Raw genomic sequence first — 21,865 nt, 5'->3', positions numbered from 1 at the left:
CTTCTACTAGCTCTCTCAGCCTGTCCAAGTTCATATTCATTGTTTCCATTAAACTATTCATCAATCTAATTCTCTGCCATTCCCTTTTCCTCTTCCCTTTATTTTTTCCCCAACATCAGCGTCTTTTCCAATAAGTCCTGTCTTCACAAATTTGTTTCAGTTTTATTTTCCACATCATTCTCAGTAACATTTAATAGTAGACATCTGTCTGATTTATTTTGTATTATGTTGTATATTCTTAAAGCTCTAAAAATACAGTCTTGATGAATATAGTGTAATTTGTTAACTGTTTTGATTCTTCAGAAACAATACAATTAATGAAAGTTAAAAAGTTTCCAGAGAAATTATAATGTATGGGTCCAGAATGCAATACTTCTTCAATTTCTTTCTGTGTCAAACAATGTGGTTTTCACCAACCTTAGCCCCTGTCCCTAAGTAGTTTCAGAGGGAAAGAACTGGTTCCATTTGAATTTCAGTCCCTTTTTTTGTTAGGTCTGGTGCAGTCATATATATATATATATATATATACCCCTTCCCATCTCTCACCCTCTAGTCTAGGTCCAGCCTTGACATTCATTCTTTTGTTCTCTGGATATGTTGCATTAGTTTCTATCACTTTTTAGAGAGTTGAAGGACAGGTTAAGAGTTTTGAGGTTCCCCTTAAGGCCAGGCAAAAAGAATACCTACACACTCTCCAATTTCCTTTCCCTTCCTCACTTACCTGGATAAATTTAGACTAGATTGATTCTGACATTCTTTCCAATACTAGGATCCTAGGATTCTGGGGCTGTGTCTTGATTGAGTGAGGGAGAAAAAGGGCCAACTCCAGTACTAACCACAAGGTTTACCCATTTTCTACAGATTCTTTTATGCTTTATCAGAAATACCCAATAGAACTATGCTCAAATGGTTATAAAAGAATGCCTGCCCTTTGATCCATCCATACTATTGTTGGGGTTGTACCCCCAAAGAGATCATAGATAAACAGACTTGTACAAAAATATTTATAGCCGCACTTTTTATGGTGGCAAAAAACTGGAAAATTAGGGTATGCCCTTCAATTGGGGAATGGCTTAACAAATTGTGGTATATGCTGGTGATAGAATACTATTGCGCTCAAAGGAATAATAAACTGGAGGAATTCCATGTGAACTGGAAAGACCTCCGGGAACTGATGCAGAGCGAAAGGAGCAGAGGCAGAAGAACATTGTACACAGAGACCAATACACTGTGGTAAAATCGAATGTAATGGACTTCTGTACTAGCAGCAATGCAATGACCCAGGACAGTTCTGAGGGACTTATGGTAAAGAACACTACCCACATTCAGAGGAAGAACTGCAGGTGTGGAAACACAGAAGAAAAGCAACTGCTTGAACACATGGGTTGAGGCGGACATGATTGGGGATATAGACTCGAAACGACCACACCAATGCAACTCTCAACAATTTGGAAATAAGTCTTGATCAATGACACATGTTAAAACCAGTGGAAATGCTCTTCGGCTATGTGGGGGGGTTGGGGGGGGTGAAGGGGAAAGTAAGAGCATGAATCATACAACCATGTTAACTTTTCTAAAAAAATAAAAATTATTAAATGAAAAAAATATAATAAAAAAAAAAGAAATACCCAATAGCTTACTTGTTGTGGATTTGTGCCATTGGAAAGGATGTCTAAAAGGTCTGAAGAAGAGAGGAAATAAAACCTGGGGAAGACCAGTCTCTTGGTATCTAGATATTCAGTCAAAGCTTTCTCACACTGGCACAACCTGAGGATACAGAGTGTAGACATTCATAAACACATTTTTGATGCAAATTAAATATTCACAGAAATGAATGCATAAACATAAGTGCTGATATACTTGAAAGGAAATTAACTCAAATGTTTGAAAAAACAACACCCTGAATGAACAAATTGCTTTGTGTGCTAGCACCTTTGTTTTTGTGTTCAAATAATTTTTTATTTTACATATTATATGTCATCCTTCCCTCCCACTCACCCATTTCCCTGGCTCTGGGTCATTCTAGAACCCATGTAGGATAGCTAGTCAGTCAGAAGATCAACTACCAATAGGGTCATCCTCCCCACTTTCCTCTTTTCCTGGTTGGTATCTGGATGTCTGACTGATCCTATAGTTTGGATGAGATGAGTCACCGACTATATAATTTTTTTTAATTTTAATTTTTAAAAATAAACCATTACCTTCTGTCTCAGAATTAACACTGTGTGTTGGTTCCAAGGCAGAAAAGTGGTCAGGGCTAGGCAATAGGGGTCAAGTGACCTGCCCAGGATCATAAAGCTCAGAAGTGTTCGAGGCCAAAAACAAAAATATATTCATATTAGTATATTGTAGACATAGCAACACCCAGAAAAAACACAAACATCTAGCACATCACACAGTGAAACACTATGTCATATGCTGTCATAAAACAGTCATAGGGCTCAAAAGTAGCCAGCTGAAAAAACTAAACTTAGATCTAAAAGATAACAAGAAGGAACTTACCTGTTCTGAATGTCTTCTAATCGTTTATGAACACCTGGTTTGTTGGTAGCTTCTACCACATTTGGTGTCTTCTGAGCATCACAAACCAACTCTTTAAAATCAATATCAATATCTTCAAAATTTTTAGAATCCTATACATGGAAATATGGGAAATTTTTTATTTCTATTTTGTTTTCCATAAGGATAACTTGAGAAAAGAAAAATATACCTGGAAGAAATTTTAAAAATCTGTTTTCCTCCAAAGATCTTTAGAACTTAAGAAAGAAAAGAAAGCACTGCTAAAAAAGAATTTAACTAATTACAACGATTTCCTTTTGAACATATCTACTGGAAGCAAAATATTTATTTCTAAGAAATTAGTCCTTAGTCTGACCTTTATGTCTGTAGTGCCAATGTAAGTTTTCCTTATCAAAAGAAAATAAATTTTAAATCACACTACCATGTCAGGATAAATAATTTTAGGTCAGATTCTTGAGGAAGATGGATAAAAATATTAGTGTATCTCTATGGCTTTGCATATTTCCTAAACGATTCTAGATGACGAAGCTATAAGATTCTAAAACAATGTTGTCATAAACAGCTTCTGAGCTAAACACATAAGAAAATAAAATAAAAACAAAAATTAATTTCCTATATTGATTACCTACTTTATTTATAAGACTAAGCCCTGAATGACTTTTAGTGATTTTTAAAATTATTATATCGATCTGAAATTGAAGATTTGCTACCAGTGACTCTGAAGGTAATTCCTAAGGAACAATTTCAAAGAAATTTGTTTTGAGCAAAGATATAATTATTGGAATAGATTATAGTAAAGAAGTAAGCATGATAATTATTGGGAATAATAACACGAGTTAAATAAGGCAAAAATTACATCTATATAAATATATACTGAAATATGCACACATACACACATACACAGGAAACTTGTTCATCAGCAATCATGAGTAGAGAGAAAAATACAGATTGAATACAAACTTAGATAATTCTTTGATGCCCTTATTGAGACCTTTTAACTTCACTGACTGAACATGGCAAAGCCACAAATTGTTGTGTTTATTTTTTTTTGTTTTTGTGGTCAAATCACTTTTTATTTTATATATGTCATCCTTGCCTTCCCTACACCTATTTTCCTGGATCTAGGCCATTCTAGAACCTATAATAGGACAGTTAGCCAGCCAGAAGATCAATTACTACCAGGGGCATCCTCCCCACTCTCCTTCTTTCCTGGTTGGGATCTGGATCCTTGACTGATCTATGGCTTGGAAGAAATAGATGAATCACCAACTACATCATTTCTTTTTTTTTAATTTTTAAAAATAAACCCTTACTATGTATTGGTTCCAAGGCAGAAGAGTAGTAAGGGCTAGGTAATGGGAGTTAAGTGACTCATCCAGGGTCATACAACTAGGAAATATTTGAGGTCAGATTTGAACCCAAGGACCTCCCATCTATAGACCTGGCTCTCAGTCCACTGAGCCACCTACCTGCCCCTCAACTATATAATTTCATTGAGATGGAGGACCTTTGTCATGTGCTCTCTTGCAGACCCTTAGTACTACTATCATCCCTACAGAAGGAACCTAAGGATTCCTGGTCCTTTCCATGTGCTTCATCCACCACAGCCTGTTTAGGATACTTAGAACTTCTTTTTATAGGTTCCTTATGGGTGAACTTTCTTTTGGGCTGTCTCCCCAAAATAGAGTGGAGGTGCTTTAACAACAGGTTAGCATAATGCATGTCAAATAGAAAATGCTTAATTTAGGAGAGAAGTGGTTCAGAAATTAAGTAGTTCAGAGAATTAGAGCATTGGGCTTTTAGTGGGGAACACCCAAGTTCAAAGTTCAGCTTTAGATACTAGCTGTGTCCAAGGGCAAGTCATTTAACCTCTATTTGCCTCAGTTTCCTCAATTTTAAAGTGGGGGTAATAGTACTCACCTCCCAGGGTTGTTGTAAGGACCAAATGAGATAATATTTATAAAGTGCTTAACACAGTGCCTTGGTAGACACTTAATAAATGCTTGTTTCCTTCCTTCTTTAATAAATGCTTTTTCATACATCTATCAATTCATTCATATTTTTCTTTCATTTCTTTCTCTTTTAAAATTTTGTTCCTTTCAAAAATGCTTTTTAAAAAGTTTGTTCTGGAAACAATACTATCTATTCCTTTTAGAAATGTTCTGTAATAAATTGACTTTTTTTGATGCTGTTGTCACTTCAAGCTCTTTTGGGATACAGTTTATAACTAGAAACAAGTTGTACCTGATCCTATGTAAGTAAGAGAGAGGTGGTTGCTAAGCAGACTAATGCATGTAGATACAAGGTGAATAACTAATGGAAACTGGGAAGTTAAGAAGCAAATTTTTCTCTCTTTTTTTAAACCCTTACCTATACTATGTATTGGTTCCAAGGCAGAAGAGTGGTAAGAGCTAGGCAATGGGGGTTAAGTGACTTGCCCAGGATCACACAGCTAGGAAGTGTCTGAGGCCAGATTTGAATTCAGGACCTCCCATCTCTAGGCCTGGCTCTCAATCCTCTGAGCCACCTAACTGCCCCCACAAATTTCTTTAGAAAGGAAAAAAAGGGTAAGGAAAGAGAGGCAGAAAGGGAGGAAAAAATTTCTGAGTAGAAAAGACAAGTTATGCCCATTATTAAAAAATAAAATAACTGTACCTGTAACTTTTGTGGTAAAACTATTCAATAAAGTAAGAGAATTGATAGGGTGCTAGAAGGCTAATTTAAGGCCTCTTCTACCATCCAAACATGGTTAAAATAAAATAAACAACAAAAAACCCTATATATGACTCAGGTATTTGAAGATCAAAGATAAATTATTGTAAGACATCTTAATATGAAATTGGCCTGAAACCACAGTCATAAATGCACTGTAGCAAGGATTTTTATCCAAATGAATGCTTATAAATTAGAAGCCAGCATTCTAACCAAGCCCTGGGAGAATAACAGGTTTATACAAAGCAATAATTGCATAGTTAAAAGATTAATAAAAATATTAAATTATATTCTTATATTTTACATGTACTTAACATTCTTTAATTCATTATATGTACCCCTTTAGGACTATTTACTCTTCAACTTCTATGCTTAGATGTTTAAATACACGAATAGAATTATACACATGTGTATATATATATATATATATATACATATATATATATATATATATATAAACTACCTGAGCAGAAAAGCTAATCATTCCCTCTACAACTATGTTTATGTAGACTCTAAATTTTTTCTCATCTGAAAAAGGAATATCTCCTAGGGTTGTTGTGAGATCAAATAAGAAAATAAAATAATATTTGTAAAGTGGCTAACATAGAGCCTGGCACAGAGTAGACACTATATAAATATTATTATCTCATTTACTAGCACAAGGCATTCTAACAGCAGCCAACTGCAAAATATAATTAGATTGTATTTCCATTTTCCTTTTCTACTCAAATTTTTACTAAGTTATGCAGTAAGCAAAACTATTTGCCATGAATTTTACCTCCTTTATTTCCTTTGTTCATTTTTGGATTGTGTCAACCTTTGGGAAGCATTTCTGAGTTGGACCAAGGAAAAGGAAAAGTAAAGAGAGTGGAGAGTCTAAAAATGGGATAATTTGATCCTGAACTCAGTAGCATACATTAAAAGATAATCTGTCTCTCTAACCATGTACCTTAGGAAGCTGTGCTCGTATATCTTCAGACCCAATGAAAATGCTTTCAAGATGAGACCATGTACGCTGTACTTCAAACCAGATTGAAATGACAGCATCAGCTATTGAGAGCTTCTTCTGCCAGTCAGATACTTCTTCCAGGAAGAAGGCTATGTACTTGGATGTCATTAGATTCTGCAGCTGGACTTGGTTATCTTCAAGAGTTTCAATAAGGTCTTCATCAGACCTCAGCAGTGGGACCATTGTCCGAGGGTGGGGCTCATAATGAAATTCCATACCTGTCCAAGTGGCTTTTAGTTCCTTTAGAACTTTTTCCATGTCCATCTCTTTCACAGCTTTGTCTACAATACCCTGGATCTCCTCCTCAAAGTTGTGTAGCTCAAGTTTAAGTAAGTCTTCAAGGGTGGTATCATCATTCATGATGAACTTCACACCTGTGGCCTGCATCAGCTGGTTCCAGTGCCTCTCTCTGATGGCTGGATTTTGAAGTTCAGACACAGCCCGTAAGGATGTTAGAATGTTTTTCACAGTGTTGTCCAACCCCATGAAAGCATCCCAGGCTCTCACCTCCTTGCCAAGTTTCCATATTTGTTTAGCAAAACTTTTGCATTCTAAGTCCATATTGTCCACATTAATATTCCTCCATTTGGTTACCTTCCAGTTATTAATGCTAGAATTCACTAGGTCAATCATATCCCAAAGCTCCTTCAACAAGCAGACCTCCTTCCTGCATTGTTTTAAATGTTTGTAATCAGGAATGTTGACTTCAAACAAATTTGTAGAGTCTGAAATGGAGGACATGAGAGATTCCATCTGTTGGATCTGAATGTTTTTGGCATCCAACACTTGGTGAGGCTTAATGCTATCAAACCTAGAAAACACAATTGATTTTTCTTAAGCAACGGAAAAATTCCCACAATCTCCCCTGTATTACCAGTCTGAAACTCAAGCTGCCATCTTTAAGGAGAGTGGCAGGACTTCATCAAATTTTGAATCTAGGGGAGAAATTATGGTAAAAATGGGTGGGATGCTGGTGTAGGTATAGTGCTAATTCAAAAGAAACATTGTGCTTGATATTTTTCTTTACATCTGGGAGGGCAGAAGCCAGATACAAAAACCATCATACCAGGGGCAGCTGGGTAGCTGAGTGGATTGAGAGCCAGGCCTAGAGACAGGAGGTCCTAGGTTCAAATCTGGCCTCAGACACTTCCCAGCTTTGTGACCCTGGGCAAGTCACTTGACCCCCATTGCCCACTCTTCCACCTATGAGCCAATACACAGAAGTGAAGGGTTTAAAAAAAAAACATCATACCACAAGAAAAGGAACTATAAGTATTTTTGTACAAGCAGGTTCTTTTCCATTTTTTATCTCTTTGGGGTACAAACCCCAAAGAGTGGTATTGTTGGATCAAAGGGTCTACACTTTTTAAAAGTCCTTTGGGAATAATTCCAAATTGCCTTCCAGAATGGCTGGATCAATTCACAATTCCACTAGCAATGAATGTATTCATGTCCCAATTTTGCCACTTCCCATCCAAAATTTATCATTTTCCTTTACTGACATTTTGGCCAATCTGATAGGTGTAAGGTGGTACCTCAAATTTATTTTAATTTTTATTTTCCTAATCGAGAGATTTAAAAATTTTTTTTCATATGATCATTTATAGCTTTGATTTCTTCAACTAAAAACTATGCACTAATATGCACATGAACGATGTGACACACAATAAAATTTGACATATGTAGTGACTTGCTTAATACTTTTAATAGATGTGAATCAAATACAAAACAGACATATATTCAAAGTAGCATCTTGAAAGGGAATACTGTCATTTCAATGTTATTGCTTTTGCTTATAACAAACAAATCTGGCAATCTTTGACAATCACTTCCAAGGCCTGTTTACCAACCATATATATTTTCCTTTCCCACTCTCTCCTTTACTTGTCATAAAAGCCCAATGCAATATTTTCTAGCTTGATTATCCACCTTATGCACCAACTTATTTATGCATAAATTTTGGCTATATCCAAGTTAAATTCTTCCTCTAATAAAGGATAGAAACTTACCAGCATTGAGGACATTCCAAAGATGATATTCTAGATTATTATATATAGGTTATTTTATAGTTCCAATTCAACAAATGTTTATTAAGTAACTACTATGAGAAAGGTTGGATAGCTAGGTGGTGCCATGGATAAAGTGTTTAAATCTGGCCTCAGACATGTACTAGCTCTGTGATCCTGAGCAAGTCATTTAACTCTATTAACTTCAGTTTGTCATCTGTAAAATAGGCTGGAAAAGGAAATATCAAACCACTCCAGTATCTTTGCCAAGAAAACCCAAATGAGGTCCCAAAGAATTGGACAGGACTGAAAATAAGTGAAATGAAAAAGACACTGAATCAGACAGTGGCAACACAAAAATGGCACAGTCCTTAACCTAAGGAGTTAACACAATTTTAAGGTCATTAAGTACAAAATAAAATTTATATTATTATGCAGGGACAACAATTAAGAGATTGGTAACTCAGGTAAAAAGTGATGATGACCTGGAGCATGATGGCTATAGTGTTAATGGAAAGGAAGGAATAGATTTAAAGTAAATTGCCAACTAATTGGATGGGGAGGAGGGATGAGATAGAAGAAAGAATGAGAGTTCTTCTCAAGCTTGAGAAAAAAGGAAAATTATCATCAACAGAAATAGGGTAGTTAGGAGAAAAAACAAGTTTTAGAAGGAACATAATACAATGTTTGAAATATAAATCTATAGCCAGAAAGGACCTCAGAGGCCATCTAGCCCAACCTCCTCATTTTACAGATGTGGCTGGATCAAGATCACATAGCTTCTAAACATCTGGAATTGGAATCCAAGTCCTCTAACTTCAGAATTGATCCTTCCCCCCTCCCTCCCTCCTTCCCTTCCTCCCTCCCTTCCTTCCTTCCTTCATCCCTTCCTCCCTTCCTCCCTTCCTCCCTCCCTCTCTTCCTTCCTTCCCCCCTCCCTTCCTCCCTCCCTCCTTTTCTTCCTTCCTTCCTTCCTTCCTTCCTTCCTTCCTTCCTTTCTTCCTTCCTTCCTTCCTTCCTTCCTCCCTCTTTCCCTCTCTCTATCTCTTTCATTCTCTTTCTTAAAAGCCCTTACTTTCTGTCCTACTAACAACTCTAGGCCAGAGGTACAGGGGCTAGGTAAATGGGGTTAAATTATTTGCCCTTGGTCACACAGCTAAGAGTTGTCTGAGGTCAGATTTGAACATAGATCCTCCCAACTCCAGTCCTATTTACTGTGCTATCTACCTGCCCCTAAGTGCTCTTTTACTTAATACTGTGCATTCTTCCTTAATCCTCACTATCAGGTGGTTGATACTAGTAACTTTGTCATTTTTATCTTTTTATTTCCATTGACTTGCACTTCATAGATATTTATTAAATTTCTAGTTACTACTGATTAATCTTTATTCTCAAATATTACACAGTAGGAAGGTCATTAATTCACTTTAATTACAATCACCAAGGACAGTTTTTAAAAATTGAAATTAGAAGCCAGTCACCAAGGGATAGCTTTGAGGGATTCTACCATTACCTGAAAGGAGCTTCTTTGTGGAACTGATCTTGGAATATATACTGTTCAATACCGAAAGCAGCACATTTTTGACGAAGAGCTGTTACTTCATCTTCCTGCAGGGGAGCTACATGCTGTTTCACAATGACTGCCATCTTCTTTATGTTGTTCCATTTCTCTGGCAATTCCTGCCAGAAATACACCCATATGACCAGATTGTAATTCTCCCCCTGCCTTCTCATATAAGGTCCCAGAACAGGAAACTACCCAGGTTTCTTCTTCCTATTCTACCAGAAATTGTTACCATATAGGGATACTATCCTTCAGTAATGATGCATCCTCATTAACTCTTCTACCTTTGCCACACCTTGTTTATTTCCCCTTTTAATTCCTCTGACACTTTCCTTTCTTGCTTCAATCTCTAATTCTTTTACCTCTAACTAATTTTTAATGTATTTCCCAATATTTTACCTGTTCAACTATTCATCTACCTCTCTCCACACCTTTTAACATTTGATTATATATTTTCTACTCTTCTGATTGCTTGTTTTTATTTTTATTTTTGGCATTCATTTTTCCCTAGCACTAAAAAGTTTTGTCCATTCCAAATGAACACCTCTCAAGTATGTAGTCTTGAATTAATCCTCAAAATAGTTTTCTTCCATCCCAAATCACCTCATTATTAAATCTTACAATATCTATCTTCCTAATCACATTTTTCCTCAATTTATCTTTCATGATTAGAAAGATTTTGTACTTACCTCTAGCTGTTTAAATACTGAATCAGGTAATTCTTGTTCATACATCTTCAGTAAATCAATTGTGTGTTTCAATGGCTCAAACATCTCATCAGTGCTTCTCTGCCGTTCTTTAAGAGCCATTAGAGTTCTCATAATTTCAATCAAACCAGCGAAATCACCTTTTTCTATCTTCTTGTTTAAACCACTCTCACCATTTCTTATAAAGACTTCAAGGTCTGCCAAACTAAGCAGAATAAACGGTAAGTGAGATAGTCTATTCACTTACTATTCGTTTCAAGGAGTCTATCATATAGTTAGTGCTTAATAAATGTTTGATTACCTGATTCACAATCAATGTTAAAGAAACATAGATGACATGCTTCCAGTATAGCAAAATATCAGAGATGGAAGGTATCTTAAAAATTATATAGTACAATCCTTTCATTTTACAAAGGAGAAAATCAAGGTCCAGAAAAATGATATAACTTGCCCAAACTAAACAGGTAGCTAGTGACGTAGGTTTCCTGATTCTAGTTGAAAGTTCTTTCCATTACAACAGTTATCTATCTTCAACTTAGGAATTTTAATGCTTAAATACAAACAATTTGGTTATTAATTGAAAGTATATGTTACTTGTTTACCTCAATTGGTAAAAAATGATTGATAGATTTAAAACCTTACCCTCACAGATTTCTCAAATATATGGAGAACTGAGTCAAATTATAAGAATAGGCATCTTTCTCTAATTGATAAAGATTCAAAGAATATGAATATGTAGTTTTTAGATATAATTATCTATATGACAGAAAAGGAAAATGATAAATGTTGGAGAAAATAAGGGAAACTTGGTACACTAATACACTATTGGTGGAATTGAGAACTGATCTAACCATTCTGAAGAACAATTTGGAACTATTCCCAAAGGATTCTAGCAATATCACTAAGAGGCCTGTATCCCAAATTAATTTTAAAAAAAGGTAAAGGACCTATTTGTACAAAAATATTTATAGCAACATTTTGTTGTGGTGGCAAATAATTGAAAATTAAGAGAATATCCATTAGTTGGGGAATAGCTTAATAAGTTGTGGTTTATGATTTTAATAGAATACAAAAAAAGATGAGCAGCTTGATTTCAGGAAAACCTAGAAACACTTACATGAACTGATGGAAAGTGAAGTGAACAGAACCAGGAGTGAAAATTGCATACAAAACAGCAATATTGTACAACGATCAACTGAATGGTTTAAGCTATTCTCAAGCAATATAATGATCCAAGAGAGTTCTGAAAGATTCATAATGAAAAATGTTGTCCACCTCCAGGGAAAGAACTGATGGACTCAGAATGATCAAAGAATACTATTTTCCACTTTATTTTCTTCTTGTTTTTTAAAATATGAATCTTCTTCTACTATAGAGATCGATACTCTATAACCAGAGACTAATCTGAGTGGCCTGGGTGGTCGTCAGATGCAAAGAATGAAACAGATTGGAAGCACGGCTTGTTAGCTCATTGTACTTCAAGAAATACTGAAGTAGCCACTTTATTATAAAGGAAATTAAAGATCCCCTTCCCCCAAAAGCCAAGAAAGTTTCCCACAGTTACAGAGAGCAAGATTTTTACTATAGTCAAAACAAAAGCCTTAGACAAGGCTTAGACAAAAACCTATGCTAAACTATCAACTACATGTGTTATCTTTAAGTGGAGCCTGGGACATCTCCGTTAGGTCGGAAAGCCCTGTCAGTTTCTCGGCCTTGATGGTATTAAACAATTTTTTGAGCCTCATTATTTTACTTTAATTCTGGGCAAAATACCCTGCCAAGGGTTCGGCCTTGGACGTACCAGCCATCTGTGTTCTCGGGTAAAGGGGAACAGAGTTAGCCCCCCTCCTGCTGGAGTGCTGAGAGCCCAAAGCTTTTTTAATAAGACTATAATGCATTTTGAAGGAAGGTGAGAATTATGAAAGGAATCAAAAGAGGAATCTCAGATTTTTATCTTAGATATCCCACACCTGTCTCATCCCGTAAATAGGGCAGAAAGATAATACATGACTCTGCCAGTCTGTATTGATCTTTTGAGGGGGTCCAGATAAAAATATCTACTTGAGATTCTAATTTCTCTTAATAGCTCCCTACATTCCACAACATGACCAATGTAGAAATTTGTTTTTCATTATTGCACAACTTTAACCTACTTTTAATTACTTACCATCTTGAAATGGAGAGCAGAGTATGGAAGAGAGAAAGGGAGAGAATGTGGAACTCAAAATTTTAGAAAGTGGATGTTAAAATTATTTTTACATATAATTGAGAAAAAAATTAGTTTTTTGTTTGATATCTTTTTAAACATTAAATGTAATATTTAAGTGACTTCTATTCTAGTTCTATTCTAGAACTGCCTAAAAGACATCCAAGAAGAAAATGTAAAATAGAAAAGGGAGTCACCAGCAAAGTCAGTATCAGTGTATGTCTATGCACCCCACATTGTTTGGATACTTTTGTTTCCTATAAGGTTGTGAGTCCAGAAGCAGCAAGAAGAAAGACTTCCCTTGAGGAAGCCCTTCATTGGAGTTCTGGGAAGCCTAGGAGAACTATAGCAGACAGAAACAGAGGCATTGCCATAGCACAAATCAGGATATTCCAGGGGTAGGGATGGCCTTAAATATCCACCACTATGAAACTCAAAGCAATCCAGGTTTAGGGATTTTTCCAGAAGGTAATTCAGTGAAGGAATTCAGGGAATAGAGGGTAAGATTAAGCTGGGCTGACCATGTCATCCAGCAGGGAGAGGAATGCACATTCAGGAACTAAAGGTATAAAGGTAGATAAGTAATTCAGAGAAAATACTGACCAGCATGAAAAATTATTGTAGATATGTATGATTATTTATGATGATGTAGTGCTAACATTCTAATAGGAGAAGAGTAAACAGAGTGGCCTTTAAAAATCATAATGTTCTCAAAAATAACTGAGAGATATACTGATTCTATTCTGAAGGTTCGAAGAGGGAAGGGATATAATGGTGTTGAAAGGAATTAAACTTGTTAGTTCTCAATTGTAGTATATGAGAAGAGTATACAGACATGAGGAAGAGATGGAGAGAGAATCTCATTACTCTCTGAAATAGTCAAATAAATGTTGAATACACACATTGTTTGTGGATATATCAAACTCAACAGGAAAATGAACTGAGATGAGAAGGGGGAAAAGAGAAGATTAAGAGGGAATGTACTATCAGGGAGGGAAGAGACACAAGTAAAACAAATTTTTTGATCCTAAAGGGGAGATTGAAAAATGGAAAAGAAAAAAAAAAAGCAAAGAAGTGGAAATGTAAGGGAATTTATTAGGCTGCTTATTAAACAACTAGAAAATGGCCAAACAATTGTTGTATATGAATATAATGGGAATTATAAGAGATGAGATGATTTCAGAGATTCAGGGTGAAGTAAACAGAATTATGAAAACAATTCATACAAAGCCAACAACATTGCAAGGAAAACTAATTTTGGAAGATTTAAGAGCTTTCAGTAGTTAAATGATCAATAAACTTGTACCATAACTCTACATGTTACCCACTTTCTGACAGGGAGGTCATAGACTCAAGTTGTGGTCAGACTTACATTTTTGGATATGGCCACTCAGTGGGTTTGTTTCACTTGACTCTGTTACCAGATATTTTTTCTTCCTGGTTCTTAAGCAGGGAAGGGTAAATGGTTTGGAGAAAGGAGAAGTATTATAGAGGAAGGACTAGTCGTAATGATATTAAAAAGGGTATTGAAACATTTTTTTTAAAAATGTGTAGAAGAGAACAGAGGTTCAGAAAGGAGTATAAATAAGAGAATTTTACAACTAATGAGTAGAATTTATTATATTTAAAAAAAACTTTTGTATTCCATTTAGAATCAATATTGTGGGAGCAGCAGGGTAGCTCAGTGGACTGAAAGTCAGGCCTAGAGACAGGAGGTCCTAAGTTCAAATCCGACTTCAGACACTTCCCAGCTGTGTGACCCTGGGAACTTGACCCCCATTGCCCACCCTTGCCACTATTCCACCTATTAGCTAATACAAAGAAGTTAAGGGTTTAAAAAAATAGAATCAATATTGTGTATTGTTTCCAAAGCAGATGAAGGGTAAGGGATAGGAAATGGAGGTTAAGTGACTTGCCCAGGGTCACATAGCTATGTATACTTTTCTTAAAGCAAGCAGTATGAAATGTAGATTCTTCAATTTATTCACAGTTTCACACAGAATCTTTGTGTGTGTGTGTGTGTGTGTGTGTGTGTGTGTGTGTGTGTGTGTGTGTACTGCTGAGTGTATGAAAGTGTTTTTTTGTGTGTAATCCAGAATAAAAAAAAGTTAAAGCCATATAGGAACTCATTTGCTATCTCATTTCACAGCTAGATAAGCTGAGATAGAGAGAAAATAATAGAAATAAAACTTAAGAGACTAATTAGCCACCCTTTGCTTTTCCATCCTTAAAAGATTTTCATAGTAAAGGAAGGCTGCCTCTGCTATTAATACCTCTAAAATTACTTAACATTGCCCAGCATATCTTGGGTATCAAATAAATCATAAAAATGAACATGGTATATATAGCTATGAGTTAATTTAAAGGGGAATCCTCAAATTATCAAATCTGGTTATGTTAAACAATTTTTTATCTGGTAACATAACTAAAATGGTCATGGTAAAAATCAGATTAATAAATATTATTAAGGTTCCAGGTTAAGATGGCGGCAGAGTAAAAAGCAGCTCTTAACCTCTCCTTACCGAAACATATAGGACTCCTCAAGGGGACATAAAAACAAATCCAGACGAACGGAGGGACCCCACAACAGGGTGCAGCATGGAAGGTACTTGGAATCGGGGCATTTCCATGATATAAAGGGGTGAAACAGCTCTCACTAAATCGCGGGCTGAGCAACCCCCCCCAACACACCACCTACAATGCCAAAGCCAGCTAAAAAGAAATAGAGCAAGTTTGGGGCACCCATTGAGTCACTGGCAGCTCCAGGGCCTGTTCCTGAGAGCAGCAAGACTTAGGAACCCAAAAAGCTAAAGAACGCAAACGGACTCTGAGCACGGACATGGAGCCCAGGAGCGGACAGAGGCATGGGTGGAGGCGGACATAGGCATGCACCTGAGTGAAGGCTCTGAAACCCTGAGTGGGGTACCAGTGCAGACGGGTATACAACTGTGGAAGCAGCACCCTGAGACCTGTAAAGGAACCTACAGCAGAGGATCAAGCAAGAGGGTTCACCAGGAGGCTTGACCTTGAGAACAACCAGACCTCAGACCTCAGGACCCAAAAGACCGCAGACAGACCCTGAGGGCAAGGATAAAGCTGAGAAGCTGCTGGACTAACGATGGCTACCCAGAATCAGGAAGTTCAGAAGAGAAAGATTAACAACAACAAGAAGAAATCTTTAACACTCGACAACTTTTACACAGAGAAAATCCAGACAACTGAGCAAACAGAAGAGGAGAACAAACAAGCATCCAGACTCTCCCAAAATAATGAAAACTGGTCACAAGCTCTTGAAGAGTTCAAAACTGAGATGACGAAAAAGTTGGAAAAGATTTGGTTAGAGAAATGGGAAATAGCTCAAAAGGAAATTAGGCAAGAAAACAACAGTTTAAAAGGCAGAATGTTGCAATTGGTAAGTGAGGCTCAGAAATCAAATGAACTGATGAGCAAATTGAACACCAGAAATGACCAGATTGAAAAGGAAAACCAGTCCCTAAAGGCTAGAATTGAGCAATTAGAAGCTAATGATCTCTCAAGACAGCAAGAACAAATAAAAAAAAAGTCAAAAGACTGAAAAAATAGAAGGAAACATGAAATATCTCAATGAGAAAGTGACAGACCAAGAAAACCAGTCTAGAAGAGACAATTTGAGAATCATTGGTCTCCCTGAAAAAGGAGAAATTAATAGAAATTTGGACTCCATACTAAAAGAAATTATTCAGCAGAATTGCCCTGAAGTTCTACAACAAGAGGGCAATATAGACATTGAAAGGATCCATAGATCACCCTCTACACTGGACCCAGAAAAGTCAATTCCCAGGAATATAATAGCCAAATTCAAAAGCTTCCAAGTAAAAGAAAAATCTTTCAAAAAGCAAGAAAGAGACAATTCAAATATCAAAGAGCACCAATCAGGATCATACAAGATCTGGAAGACTCCAATCTAAAAGACCGCAAGGCTTGGAATATGATATTCAGAAAGGCAAGAGAGCTGGGCCTGCAACCACGGAACAACTACCCATCAAAACTGACTATATACTTCCAGGGGAAAGTATGGGCATTCAACAAAATTGAAGATTTCCAAGTTTTTGCACAGAAAAGACCAGGGCTAAATGGAAAGTTTGATATCCAACCATAAAAATCGAGAGAAACATGAAAAGTTAAATAAGAAACAAGAGGGGAAAGAAAGAAAACTTAAATTTTTAAATTTGCCTTTTTAAGGGCCTCATTGAGATCTAATTATCTGTATTCCAATGTAGAGAAATGTTATGTATAATTCTCTGTAGTAAAATCTATTTGCTATTATAGTATTCATTATTATAGTAATCAGAAGAATAATTCATAGGGAGAGGGTAGAATACTAAATGGTCTAAGATGATATGGGGTATGGGAAAGAGTGGGGTGAATAGTAGGGGACACCAAGAGAAATGTGAGAGAATAAGAAAAATAGGATATTCTATTACACACAAAGAGGGCATGGGAAGGAGAGGGGACAAATACTATTATAAGAAGGAGAGGAAGAGAACATTAAGAGGTAATATTTAAACCTTACTCGCAGTGTAATCAACCCAGAGAGGGAAGAGTAGCTTTATCCATTGGGATATAAAACTCTATCTAACCCTACTGAGAAAGTCAGAAGGGATAAACCAAGGGGAGCAGGGGTGTGGGAAGGTCAAAAAAGGGAGGGGAGAAGAAGGGGGAGGGAATTAATTAGGCCTTTAAAAACAAAAAGAGGGGAATAACAAGGGAGGGGGTAGAAAGGGAAGTCAATCAAAGGAGGGCTTAAGGGATACCGGCTTAATAGCAAACCACTGGTTTAAAAGGAAATAGTTTAAGAAGAAGGGGTGGATCTAGGGGAGGATACAAAAATGTCAGTGAATGCACAACTGATAATTGTAACTCTGAATGTGAATGGGATGAACTCTCTCATAAAATTAAAGCAAATAGCAGAATGGATCAGAAACCAAAATCCTACCATATGTTGTCTACAAGAAACACATATGAGGCGGGTAGACATACACAAGCTTAAGGTTAAGGGCTTGAGCAAAATCTTTTGGGCATCAAATAAGAAAAAGAAAGTAGGAGTGGCTATTGTGATTTCTGACAAAGCCAAAGTAAAAATGATTAAAAAAGACAGGGAAGGTCATTACATCCTGATTAAAGGTAGTATAAACAATGGGAAAATAACACTGCTCAATATGTATGCACCAAGTGGCATAGCAACCAAATTCATAAAGGAGAAACTGGAAGAGCTAAAGAAGGAAATAGATAGTAAAACCATACTAGTGGGAGATCTAAATATTCCTCTGTCAGATCTAGATAAATCAAACCAAAAAATAAATAAGAAAGAGGTAAGAGAGGTGAATGAAGTCCTAGAAAAAATAGATTTAATTTATATGTGGAGAAAAATAAATAGGGACAAAAAAGAATACACCTTCTTTTCAGCTGCAAATGGTACATTCACAAAGATTGACCATGTAATAGGGCACAGAAATATTGCAAACAAATGCAAAAGATCAGAAATAATAAATGTAACCTTCTCAGATCATAATGCAATAAAAATAATAATTAGTAAGGGCACCTGGACAGGCAAATTAGAAACCAACTGGAAATTAAATAATATTATTCTCCAAAACCAATTAATCAAAGAAGAAATCATAGAATCAATCAACAATTTCATTGAAGAGAATGACAATGATGAGACATCCTACCAAACTCTGTGGGATGCAGCCAAGACAGTACTCAGGGGGAAATTTATATCCTTGAGTGAATATATTAACAAATTAAGGAGGGCAGAGATTAATGAATTTGGCATGCAACTCAAAAAATTAGAAAGTGAGCAAATTAAAAATCCCCAGATGAAAACTAAATTAGAAATACTAAAAATCAAGGGAGAAATTAATAAAATCAATAGTAAAAGAACTATTGAAACTAAGATGAGGGTAATACGCAGTTAGTAATCATAACTCTGAATGTGAATGGGAAAAGAGAAGATTAAGAGGGAATGTACTATCAGGGAGGGAAGAGACACAAGTAAAACAAATTTTTTGATCCTAAAGGGGAGATTGAAAAATGGAAAAGAAAAAAAAAAGCAAAGAAGTGGAAATGTAAGGGAATTTATTAGGCTGCTTATTAAACAACTAGAAAATGGCCAAACAATTGTTGTATATGAATATAATGGGAATTATAAGAGATGAGATGATTTCAGAGATTCAGGGTGAAGTAAACAGATAGCAGAGTGAATTAAAAACTGGAATCCTACTAAATGTTGTTTACAAGAAGCACAATTGAGGTAGGAAGGAAATTACATTTTTATAAAAGAAGAATCATGGGAAATGTTTGAAAAAGCCCTAAATTTAGAAATCTAGATACTATACCATTTGGTGCATAAATGTTTAGTATTGATATTACAACATTCTTTATAATAGTACCTTTTAGCAAAATGTAATTTCCTTCCTTATCTCTTTTAATCAGATCAGTTTCTTCTTTGGCTTTGTCTGGTATCATGATTGCTATTCCTGCTTTTTTTTACTTTAGATGATGCATAATAAATCCTGTTCCAGCCCTTTACCTTTAATCTGTGTGTTCCCTTACCTCAATTGTGCTTCTTGTAAACAACATTTAGTAGGATTCCAGTTTTTAATTTTACATTTTGCTAAAAGGTACTATTATAAAGAATGTTGTAATATCAATACTAAACATTTATGCACCAAATGGTATAGTATCTAGATTTCTAAAGGAAAAATTGAAGGAGCTCAAGGATAGTGTAATATTGGAAATTTGGGGGTCCTTGAGCTAATTTTGAGGTCCCTGATCTAAACTTCCTGTGGACATTTAGGGCTTTTTCAAACATTTCCCATGATTCTTCTTTTATAATCACATAGGCAGGAAGTGTAATGACTTAGAGAGAATAATACAAAGGAAGTGCCTGGAAGGACATGCTCTCTTTGGAGGCTGAAGCAGGATAGTGGTGGAGGTATGGCGGTTCTTTTAAACTAACTCTTAATATGGCACATGGCTTCATTTTTCTAATGGCTGTTAATAAATCATTAAAAACCATAATAATTTTAAATCTATCCTCTTATGTCCACTTTATTTCTTACAAAAGTAAGACCATACGAGTGGGGGATCTTAAGAACTAGATAAATTGAATGAAAAAATAAATAAGAAAGGAGAGACATTAATGAAATGTTAGAAAAATTAGTTAATTGACATCTGGTGAAAAATGAATAGTGATAAAAAGGAATATCCCTTCTTTTCAGTAGTACAGGATACATATACAAAAGATCAACCAAGTAGTAGGGCATAAAGCATTGCAAACAAATGCAGAAAAACAGAAATAACAAATGCATTTTTAGATCAGAATACAATAAAAATAATGAATAAAGGTTCATGGAGAGGGAAATTTAAGGTTAATTGGAAACTAAATAATCTAATTTTTCAAAAGTGGTTGGTAAAAAATCAAGTCATAGAAACAATTACTGATTTCATTAAAGAGATTGACAATGAGATAACAGCATATCAAAATCTATGGGATGCAGCCAAAGAAGTACTCAAGGGAAAATTTTTATCTGTGAGTGCCTGTATCAACAAAATTGAGAGGGAGATCAATGAATTGGGCTTGCAACTTAAAAAAATTAGAAAGAGAACAAATTAAAAATCCTCGGATAAAAACTTAATTGGTAATCCTAAAATTAAAGAAGAAATTAATGAAATTGAAAGTAAAAGAACTATTGAACTAAACAAGACCAGAAGATGGTACCTTGAAAAAGCAAATAAAATAGATAAAGTACTGGTAAATCTAATTTAAAAAAAAAGAAAAGAAAGAAGAGAATGAAATTAACAGTATCAAAGATGAAAAGGGGGATCTCACCTCTAATGAAGAGGAAATTAAGGTAATTATTTTAATGAACAAGATGGGTCAACAGGGGCCTTAAGCTGGTAACAAGGCTAGCAGGAGTATCTTGTTGGTTGATAGGATGGTATGAGCAACCTCAGTTGGGCTTATAGCTTGTTTATGGAAGTACAAGGATCCAAACCCTGGGAACTGAGTTCCCAGTGAAATCTCACTGCTTGCCACCAGGCTCCTGTAAGATATGAGGCAGCCAGCCCCTCCCTACTGAGGAAATAGGCTCCTATTGGTTAATGGCAGGCTGGCAGGAAGTGGATGTAGAATTTCCTGCCCCTCAGCAATGGAGTTTGTTACAGTCCAACTGCTCAGAATCCTTTCCTGTTGCCTGTCCTCCTAACCTTTGATGATAGGGAAATAACCACAGGATTCACTGGTTAAGGCTATGGGATTTATTGGTAACTGGGGAAGGAACAAGGCAATGATAAGAGGGCTTGGAAATACTAAGAACTGTTATAGAGGTTTATCTGACTAAAGCTGGTTGAGGTCCCTGGGAGGTCGACCGAGGGCAGGTAGCCCTCGGCCAGAGTGAAAAGGTATCTGGTTAAGAAACTGAGTTGATCTATTGGCTACTCTTGTAGATGATGAGGAATAATAATATTGTGTTTCTCTGGTAGATTGGGTTCTAAAATCCTATTTCCCATGTTCTTGCTCTCACCACCCTTTTCCAATCCCACCACCCTTTACTCCCACCTCCTGGACCAAGGGGAAGGGGTAGATGAGTGGACAGGACAAAGTCAGGTCAGGGAAGAACTCAGCCCTGGGTTTTCAGGGCTTTTTATACTCTCAGCTCAACTGCCAGTTAGTTAGTATCTGCCCAGTGGCTCATGCCCCCTTAAACATTCCATCCAGGGCAACTGACAGGTTTGCCCTAAGCCAACATGGCAATGCTAAAATCCTATATTATATTATTAAGAACTGCTTTGTTCAACTATATGGCAATACATATGACAATCTAGGTGAAATGAGTGAATATTTACAAAAAATATAAACTGTCTAGATTAACAAAAGAGGAAATGGAATACTTAAACAATCCCATCTCAGAAAAAGAAATTGAAGAAGTCATCAAGGAACTTGCTAAGAAAAAATCTCCAAGGCTAGATGGATTCACAAGTGAATTTTATCAAACATTTAAAGAACAACTAATCCCAATACTATTCAAAGTATTTGACAAAATAAGCAAAGAAGGAGATTTACCACATTTCTTTTATAACACAAATATGTTATTTGTC

At 36.0% G+C, this 21,865-nt stretch overlaps 1 protein-coding gene across 1 annotated transcript in view; it reads right to left on the bottom strand.

The window, feature by feature from the left end:
* The window catches only part of DNAH9 (dynein axonemal heavy chain 9), an 858,849-nt gene that overhangs the window by 633,954 nt on the left and 203,030 nt on the right, over positions 1-21,865 (bottom strand). Inside the window, exons 18-22 of the mRNA XM_044675179.1 lie at positions 10,501-10,723; positions 9,761-9,927; positions 6,182-7,052; positions 2,503-2,633; positions 1,629-1,767 (exon numbers count right to left, since the gene is read on the bottom strand). Coding sequence (XP_044531114.1) covers positions 1,629-1,767; positions 2,503-2,633; positions 6,182-7,052; positions 9,761-9,927; positions 10,501-10,723 — 1,531 coding nt within the window. The remainder of the gene's footprint in view (positions 1-1,628; positions 1,768-2,502; positions 2,634-6,181; positions 7,053-9,760; positions 9,928-10,500; positions 10,724-21,865) is intronic.

This window comes from Gracilinanus agilis, chromosome 4 (assembly GCF_016433145.1).
Source record: "Gracilinanus agilis isolate LMUSP501 chromosome 4, AgileGrace, whole genome shotgun sequence".
Taxonomy (NCBI): domain Eukaryota; kingdom Metazoa; phylum Chordata; class Mammalia; order Didelphimorphia; family Didelphidae; genus Gracilinanus; species Gracilinanus agilis.
The sequence above is the reverse complement of the archived record's forward strand: the minus strand, read 5'-3'. Positions and strand labels throughout refer to the sequence as shown.